General features: G+C 35.0%; 1 protein-coding gene and 1 long non-coding RNA gene across 2 annotated transcripts in view; one reads left to right on the top strand and one right to left on the bottom strand.

Annotated features, from left to right (window-relative positions):
• Positions 1–5,799, top strand: part of LOC106871572 (GTP-binding protein 8-like) — a 7,738-nt gene extending 1,939 nt beyond the window's left edge. Inside the window, 4 exon segments of the mRNA XM_014918078.2 lie at positions 717–858; positions 2,911–3,010; positions 4,406–4,518; positions 5,658–5,799. Coding sequence (XP_014773564.1) covers positions 717–858; positions 2,911–3,010; positions 4,406–4,518; positions 5,658–5,745 — 443 coding nt within the window. The 3' untranslated portion in view covers positions 5,746–5,799.
• A 2,778-nt stretch (positions 5,800–8,577) lies between these two features.
• LOC128248315 (uncharacterized) lies at positions 8,578–10,033 on the bottom strand. Its single transcript, XR_008264549.1, has 2 exons — positions 9,880–10,033; positions 8,578–9,351 (listed from the first exon to the last, which is right to left on the bottom strand). It is a non-coding gene; the product is annotated as an uncharacterized LOC128248315 (long non-coding RNA).
• Positions 10,034–10,039: the final 6 nt, after the last annotated feature.

The following is a 10,039-nucleotide window of genomic DNA, read 5'->3' as shown; positions in this document are numbered from 1 at the left end:
AATCCTAGTTTTCAGCATCCAGTCGCTGGTCTGATTACTTAGGCGCAAGTGTGGCTTTGTGGTAAGAAGCTTGCTTCCCAACCACATGGCTCTGGGCTCAGTCCTACTGTGTGGCACCTTGGGCAAGTGTCTTCTAATATAACCTTGAGTTAACTGCTCTTTCTCCCTCGCTTTGTCTTTATATATATATATATATATATATATATATATATATTCTTTATATATATATCATCATCATCGTTTAACGTCCGCTTTCCATGCTGGCATGGGTTTGTCGGTTTGGATGAGATGGAATGTATACATTATGTATAAATGATGATGATGATCACTTGTGTGACAAGGAAATCATTTTAAAGAATTCAGTCTCTCTTTTTTTTTAGTTTAGAATCATAACTTTAAAATATCATCATCGGCGGCAGCGGCAGTTAACATCTATCTTCCATGCTGGCATGGGTTAGATGGTTTCACAAGAGCTGGCCTGCTGGAGAGCTGCACCAGGGTCCAGTTGTCTGTTTCGGCATGGTTCCTGTGGTTGGATGTCCTTCCTAATGCCAACCACTTTACAAAGTGTGGTGATTGCTTGTTACATGGTAACAGCATGGGAGCTTTATGCAAAGCACCAGTCTCATTACCATTTAATATTTTAAGGCCAAAGTTTACATGAAATATTGTCATTCCAAGTTATTATTTATGAAAATCAAATTCCATTCTTTCAAATTCAATTTAGGGTCGAACAAAATGTCTGAACTTTTATGAACTGGAAAACACATTTCGTTTAATTGACATGCCAGGTTACGGTTTCAACATGCCTGAACATTTCGTTGAAAGTGTGGAGAGTTACATCAGTTCCAGAAGAAAGTAAGTAGACATCAGAAGTCAGAATCTTAATTTTCATCATTAGAATTAAACTCGTTTTGCTTTGTTTCATTTCATAATTCTTAAATGTAAGCCAAATATAACAAGAGCACCAATGTCCTCTCAACGATTAGCTAAAGATGATTTTTAAAATGAGAATATCTGAAATAAACTCGACTGCTCTCACAAACGAGAATACTAAAAATGAACATGACCGCTCTCAAAAATTAAGTTTTAAAAAAATGGAAAAATAATCCAGAATCCTTGTCCAGTACCTGATAGATCCCAATGGTAGTCAAGGAATGTGAAGGTGGCCGTAGAAAATTTAGTAACAGTAATAAATAGTTTATCCTTATCTAATACAAGCCAAAGTTAACAAATTCACCATTCAAAATAGTTTCAAAGGTGGAGGTAATAATAATAAGTTCAACTCAGGAATTTTTAAATGAATAGCATGAGACCTTTTGGTTTTCTCTTCTCTTAAATTCCGGCCTTCCTTTAGTATTCCTGTTGTTTTAGATCGATGTATAGATGTATGTATATGCGTAAATATACTGTAAAGTGTTAATATGTATGTACAATATATATGTTATATAAAAATATGTGTTATTTAATTTCTGAACGGTTTTGCTGCCGTTTTGTTTATGTAGTTTGATTTCTTTATCCATCAGTTTCTACTAAGATAGAGAGACACGAGTAGAATTAATAACAGAGATGTCTTGCAAACAAGAATGTAAAACAAGTGAATGTAAATATAACAAATAATCCAGAATCCTTGTCCGGTTCCAGAACGATCCCAAAATCTAATCAGTTTGTGCCAGTCATGAGGCCTGAAAGTTTCATCCGAATCCATTCGGCGGTTCTTGAGATATCCTGTCCACAGACAAACAAACAAATATGACTGAAAACAATACCTCCGCCTTCGCTGAGGCAGAGGTAATAATAGAAGCCTGAACAGACCGTTTGATTACAAGCATCTTGTTTACCCCAGACATCATGTCTGCTGGCCAACGTTGGTTCTGATATCAGGAGACATTGTGCATGCACACATACATACACACACATGCAAATCCTATGTTTCAAAGACTATTTCCAACCAGTTCATAAACCTATCTTGCTCAACAAGAACATAATTATTTTCTATACAAACAAGGAGCAGGCGTGGTTTTGTGGTAAGTCACTTGCTTCCCAACTACATGGTTCTAGGTTCAGTCTCATTGCATGATACCTTGGGCAAGTCTTTTCTACTATGGGCAACCAAATCATTCTGAGTGGATTTGGTAGATGAAAACTGAAAGAAACCTTGTGTATATACATACTTAAGTGTGTGTCTTTGAGTCTGTGTTTGTCCTCCACCATGCTTCATGATGGTGTTGGTTTCTTTATGTCTCCAGGACTTAGCAGTTCAGCAAAAGATATTGAGAGAATAAGTACCAAATTTAAAAAAAAAATAATAAGCCCTGGGGTTGATTTGTTTGGTTAAAAGACCCTGCAAGGCAGGTGTTTCACTCATAAACACACACATTGCATAGTCTGAGAGTCAAACTCACAATCCCTCAACCGTGAGTCTGCTGCTCTATAAATGCAAAACACCACGGAGGAATAGACGTAAGCTTAAACAATAAACTGCGATATGGCAAGGGATTACTGTATATATATTTATATACGATGTGTTCTTTCAGTTTCTGTCTACCAAGTCCACTCACAAGGCTTTTGGTCAGCCCGAGGCTATAGTAGAAGACACTTGCCCAAGGTGCCACACAGTGGGACTATGTGGTTGGGAAGCAAGCTTCTCACCACACAGCCATTCCAGCGCAAAGGGAAAAATAAAATTATTCTGCATCTAATTCTAATAACTGAAAAGCAAAGTTAGAAAATGGTTGATCTTTTGATGAGTTTCATTTCCAAAATTCTGTTTTTACTTCAGATGCAATATTTGATCCGAATTAAGATAAACAGACATTGGTACTTTACTTGTGCAATGATCTTGTCTGATTAGTCAACTTTTTTTCAAGCTTTTATCATAGTAAAACATTGTATTTTTGTCTTTAACAGTTTAACCCGAACATTTTTACTGATTGATTCCAAAGTTGGAATCTTATCTACTGACAAAATTGCTTTTAAAATGTTTGAAGAATTCAGTATTCCTTACGTTGTAAGTATTCTTTTGATTATTGTTGCATGATGTATGAAGATGGTATGAGATCTTACAAAGATTTTAGTTTTGTTACTGTTGAGTTGAATAAACAGTTCTACTGAGGACATTTTGAATTCTTTCTTCGGATCTTTTTTAAAACGGGGGCCACATTTTTCATTAACGAAACACTTTGAAACTTGGAACACTGGTAGAATGTGTCATATAAAACATCTTTTTCTCTTAGTCTTCTTAAAAAAAAAAGAAATCCATAAATTATTCCATGTTAAAGTTGTCGTATTTCTGTAATTTCAACCAATCACTGACGTCCATTCAGCCGATATACATTAAGTGCCGACTACATAAACAAACGATTCTGAAACAATTAACCCTAACCCTAACTCTAACCCTAACCCTAACCGTAGGGTTAGAGTTAGGGTTAGGGTTAGGCTTAGGCTTAGAGTTAGGGTTAAAGCAAATTTAAAATGAAAAAAGCAAATAAAACGAAGAATCGTTTGTTTATGTAGTCGGCACTTAATGTATATCGGCTGAGTGGACGTCAGTGATTGGTTGAAATTATCGAAATAAGACAATCTTTTACATGAAATAAATTCGAATACAAAAATATTTTTCTGTTCTATAACACAAAATAGATAAGTATACGAAGTTTGAAAGTCTTTCGGTACCAAAAACACTACGTAAAACATTAATGAAAAATGTGGCCCCCATTTTAAAAAAGATCCCTTTCTTCCAATGCTTTCTGATTCAGGCACAAAACCAGCAATTCTGAGGGTGGGGCTAGGGGCAGTTAATTAATTACATTGATTCCAATAGAGTGGAACTAATGGACAGAAACTGCTGATAAAAGCTCCATTTTCTGTGCATTTGTATGTTATGTACATGTGCGTGTGATAGATCGCTAGCCACTAAACCTTTTTTATTTTCTCTCTCTCTGATTAATTTCTGTGTTCCTTTCTGCTGAAGAGCGTAGGCTCGAAACATAAAAGACTTTCTCACTTCCCGCATTAAACTAATACATCTGTTTGTTGTTTACACACTCGTCCTTGACTTTTGTAAATTCTCACGATATATCTCTGCACAAGACTATAATAGAAGACACTTGCCCCAGGTGCGATATATATATATATATATATTTCATGGTTTCACTTAGACATAGCAATACTTATGACTAGTTCTTAGAACTTATAATTTAGAATAAAGCAACAGTAGAGTACAGAGTGTGCTATCAATTAATGAATGATAGAAGTACAGGAGTTAGATAATCATTAGCTTACAGCTGTTTCTGTGATGTATGTGTTTGTTTACTTCATTAGCTTACAGCTGTTTCTGCTATGATGTATGTATTTGTTTACTCCACCTGTTTCTGCTATCATGTATGTGTTTGTTTACTTCCAGATAATTTTAACGAAAATAGATAAATGTCGACATCATTTACTTCTAAAGAATTTGTTCTCCGTCCTTAAGACTCAAAACCAAATCATTTGTTTTCCTCAACCATTTTTGGTTAGGTAAGTGAAAAATTCAAAATTTAATCAATCAGATTCCTTTTCATCAATAAACTTTAATGAGTTTTGTTAGACTGAGCATTTGATTTTTACATAAAGTCAACCCAGTCGAGACCACTTGTGATTCTGGTTTTTAAAAGTGATCTAAATTAATCCATCAATCAAAATTTCCTGTTAATTCTTATTCAAAACACCAGCTTAAATAATAATAATAATAATCCTTTCTAGTAAAGGCACAAGGCTTGAAATTTTATGGGGAGGGGACTAGTCGACCTCATCAACCCCAGTGTTCTGCTGGTACTTAATTTATTGAAAGGATGAAAAGCAAAGTCGACCATGGCAGAATTTGAACTCAGAATGCAGTGACAGGGGAAATACTGCTAAGCATTTAATAATAATAATAATAATAATAATAGTAGTTAAAAAGTTAAATTGTTATCTCCCTTGTATTAACAGCTTTAACCCGTGGCCGTCGCCATTTGTATTATTCTTATTGAATTTTTCGTTATTTTCAAAATAAACTGAATCAAAGGCAGTGTATTTCAGCAGAAAAAAGGCCATGAAAGGGTTAATTTCTCCTGTCACAAAAGCTACACACATTTTTTAAAATCTCTTACACTATTGAAGTGAGACAGTTGAAAACAAAGGATTAGCAAAGATAATCTGAGAAAGATTTATTTCACTTGATAAGACTTCTAAGATTTATAGATATGTATTATAAAACAGAACTGTACTTTTCAAATACTCTGTGTGTGTGTGTGTAAGTGCCCTACATGGCAAAAACCCTTGACATTAGTGGGTGGTGGCGTTGTACCATTTGAGAGATTTAAGGTATAGAAGGGACAGATACAGGTGTCTTGTTGTAGAGTAGATACATGGATACTCCATTTGGAAAAGGAAGGTGAGTGAATTGGGAGAGAGATGATGATGGAGATGTGTCTGGACTTGCCCTCAGGGGACATTAGGGGCTGGTGCGAATACGTGAGGTGATATAGAAACTTTGGCTGGGTTTGAAATCCTTTCTAATTTTCCATTATGAATATTTTATATTTACACAGCATGGATTTATATATAAAAAAAAAAAACATTGACATTTTGTGATGGTAGCTACTTTCTATTTTGCTTCGTTTTTTTCTTTTCAGCTCTTTGACAGGTGAAGGAATTCCTTTTTTACAGACTTTTATAGCATATATAACTGGAAACATTGCAGTGAAAAGCTTGGAAAGATAAATAATAAAAATATATCAATAAAAAAAATAAACTATAATTTTGTAAGAAACAACATTTACGACTTGAATGATTTTGTGAGTTTGTAACAATTTATAGTTCATGGTGTAATTCCTGTTTGGTTGAAGAAGTCAAAGGATGGAAATGTGTTTGCAGTGTTTTCACCAAACTTTGCAAAATAATTAAAATATTATGAAGTGCAGACATGACTGTGTGGTTAAGAAGCTTGCTTCCTAAACATGTGGTCTCGGGTTCAGTTGCAGTGTGCAGCACCTTGGGCAAATGTCTTCCATTATAATCCCAGGTTGACCAAAGCTTTGTGAGTGGATTTGGTAGATGGAAACTGAAAGAAGCCCATCGTATATATATATATATATATGTGTATGTTTGTGCGTCTGTTCCCCCACCATCGCTTGACAACCGATGTTGGTGTGTTTACGTCCCAGTAATTTATCGGTTTGGCAAAAGAGACCAATAGAATAAGTACTAAGCTTACAAAGAATAATTCCCAGGGTTGATTTGTTTGACTAAAGGTAGTGCTCCAGTATGGCCGCAGTCAAATGACTAAAACAAATGTTTAGGAACCCAGATGAAGAATAAAGTTAGACACAGGGACCCAGGTCTAAAAACGGTTAAAATAGTAAATTCGTAAAGAGTTACCCTGATTCTCATTCAAAAACCATTGAGCACCAACTTTAGGGATATATTTACTGGACATTCCAGAATATCTGAGATTTTAGTCCTATATATTTCTGTTATGTAACAAAGGAAACGAAAAGACATGTCTGGTTATATTTCAACTGGGTAAATTCATTTATTTATTCTAAAAGAAAATATGAGGACATTTTGAGAGAAGTAATCTTACAAGTGATGTGACTCTCTTTCTTATGGAAACAGAGGAAATATCTGCCCTGAGATTAAACCAAAATATCAACAAAAATGAAAGCAAAGAAAAGTTTGTACATACGTTTGTAGAGACAAGCATGGTTGTGTGGATACGATGCTTGCTTCTCAACCATGTGGTTCCAGGTTCAGTCCCACTGTGTGGCACCTCGGCAAGTGTCTCCTAAAGGCTCAGAGCTGACCAAAGCCTTGTGGGAGGATTTGGTAGATGGAAACTGAAAGAAACCCATTGCATATATATATGTTTTTGTGTCTCCTTCTTTTGACATCCTGTAATAGTTGTAAATGAGTGTCACTGTTATACAAGCGATGTCGTTCATTTCCAGTCTCTTGTGGGAAACATATCTGACCATGAGGAAATATTACTTCGCTTGGAAACGGGTGAGGATTGGCTACAGGAAGGGCATCCAGCCGTAGAAAATTTGCAACAATGAATTCCAGTTGACCCAAAGAAATGCAGATGATGACCATTATTTTAATGCATTTATATTATTATAACCTTCAATGCCTGAAAGAAACTGTTTCTCTATAATATGGTTGCAATAAATATTTTCGCTTTTGTGTAACTGAATACAGTTTTCATACAACTCACAACTTTCTTAATTACATAAAACATTTGAATAGAGTTGGGGCCACATTCTTAATAACCAACTGTGGACAAATTAATCCCTCAAATACAGCAAAATCAAAAGAGTGGAACATGGTATTTTGGTGGTTGGTTATGTTGGATGATTAATTAAATGATGGAGGTGCAGAAAACGGTTTAAACTAATGAAACAAAGAATACAATATAATAACATGGAGAGAGGTTGAAAAACCTAACGTGGCCAAGTGGTTAGGGTGTTGCACTCATGACTGCTAAATCACAAGTTCAATTCCTGGACTGGGCAGTGTGTTGTGTTCTTGAGCAAAACACTTCATTTCATGTTACTCCAGTCCACTAAGCTGTAAACAGGTCACTCTACAATGGAATAGTCTTCTGATCAGGGAGGAATGTTGGCTTTATTTGCCAAGCTAGCGAAGTGGCAGCATTCAAAAGTTGAAACAATGCAAAGTGCACTGTGACCAGCGATGTATAACATCTAATAGTCTGGTTAATACTGTGGTACACTGTTACTTTAGATGTGATTGGTTGCCAAGATTTCATTCACTAAGCTAGATACAATTAAAGTCAAGAAACTTTTTTAAACTTTAAATCTCATTGAAAATCATCATCATCATCATCATCACCATTAGTTCACATCTGTTGTCCATGCTGGCATGGGTTAGACAGTTTGACCAAGACTAGTAAGCTGGAAGGCTGCAGCAGACTCCAGTATTTTGGCATGGTTTCAACAGCTGGATGCTCCTCCTAACGCCAACCACTCTGAGAACATAATGGCTGCTTTTACATGCCACCAGCACAGGTGCCATTTGCAGGACAACTATTTTCTCATTCCAAATTCCTTTGGAATTTCCAGAATATTTCTCCTGTGAATTTTTTTTAAATTTTTTTTTTTTTTTTTTTTATCTATATATATATATATATATAGAAACCATCTCATTCTTAATTAAATTAAACAAATTACCATCAATTTAATTACAAAACTGAATAAAATAAAACATTTGAAATTTGTCACAAATCAAAGCCTTTTGCTTAACCCTTTTGTTACCAAATTTCTGTTGAAACACGTCTGTTTTGTTTCACTTAATTTTCGAAATGATGAAGAATTTAGTGAAATAACTTTGCCATTATTAAGTTGGTGTTTGGAACAAATTAGAATGAAATCTTGAGAGATTTTGAGATCATTTTAAGATGTGATTTGTATCAAAGAACCAAAGACAGTTTCTGGTGGATTGGTACCAAAAGGGTCAATGAATATCAAGAATAGAAATCATTTTCTTATTTCTCAACAAAAGGACAGAGAGAAGCAAAAGTAATAAATACAAATGTAAGAGATAAATAACAGTTTATCGTGCTTAATGCTACTTATGTACAAAGCTGTTTCAGTTTAATGAAATTGTTTTGAAATTATAATATTGGACTGAAATACAATATGAAGGAATGAAAGGAAAATGTTAAAAATTTTCCAGTTAACTGAGTGCAATAATGAAGTAAGGTGGCATGGAGATTTGGCCAGTCAAACCATTTTTAAAATTGTATAAGATCTTTCTATGATATCAGACATCAAACCAGTTCACAAAGAATTGCCGCCTTGTATACATGTAATGTGACTAAGTCTGGATTTATTTTCAAAACAGTACAGCAAAAAATAGAGACGGAAAAGCAATGATAGATAAATGTATTAATTAGGGAAAAAACTACTGTAAAATAGAGTTGAGAAGAAAAGATAACGAGAGTAATTAAGTGTCTGTTTGAGGTAATAATAGTGAATGTGGAAAAATGAACAGTTTTTTTAATAAAGAAAAAAAAAACACAAAATTTGGCAGTAAATGATATGGTAATTGAAAGGAAGTTCTTTGGAGTTGAGTGAGTTGCAAGAAGACATGTAAATGTAACATCAAGTTCTGCTCAAATGTTGTGAACGATGGCTGTGTTGAGAAGAGAGAAAGGAGGAGGAGGAGGAAGAGAAAGAGGAGTTGTGGTGGTTTCAGTTGTAAAATCATTTCATGAACCTTGTTATTGGAAGATCCGAATTTCATACTAGTTGTATTAACAATTTAATCTTGGGTTGAGCTCATAAAACTTCTTTCTCCATCAATGCCCTGGAATGATATAAAAAGAAAAACCAATTCAGCAAGTTCAAAGAATCCAGTTGCAATGAGAGATCGTCTTCAGACCTTATTTTCAAAAACAACTGGATGTTATTCGGCAGAAGAGGATTTTTTTTGTTTTGTTTTTCCTGCTTAGTAAAACTACGCAAACAATACACGGAACAGTTGTAGTGATCTTTATTGAACTGTCACAAGGAATGATGGCAAAAACGACCGTTTAATATCAGATCAATATTTGATGCTACACAATGGGAGGTTCAAAAGTTGGTTTAACGAGTCACCATTACTAACACTCTTGACATCTTTATATTTTTTCTGCTTAATCCTTTAGCATTCACATCCATTCAGTCAAGTGTAACGCTTATTTATTTTCAGAATGACTTTGAGGGAGGTGGGGGGGGGGGCAGATCTGGCTGGTTTAAATATAAAACAAGTAGAATATTTTGGACAGGTGTGGCCAGTTTAAATGCTGAAGGGCTAATTTGTCTCAAGTAAAGTCGTTAAGAGATGTTGATTTACCTATATTGGCCTCAGAAGGTACAGATGAAACAATGCTTTGTGAATGATCTTGGACTTGAAAAGATGAGGAGTGAAAATCCGAGCTGGGTGCATGAGGACTCAATACAGGGGGTGCATCTGAGGCTGAGCTCTCTTTGTGCTCAGTTTCAGGTTCAGGATT

This window comes from Octopus bimaculoides, chromosome 7, assembly GCF_001194135.2.
Source record: "Octopus bimaculoides isolate UCB-OBI-ISO-001 chromosome 7, ASM119413v2, whole genome shotgun sequence".
NCBI lineage: Eukaryota > Metazoa > Mollusca > Cephalopoda > Octopoda > Octopodidae > Octopus > Octopus bimaculoides.
Note: the sequence above shows the minus strand (reverse complement) of the source record. Positions and strands in the feature narration are given on the sequence as shown.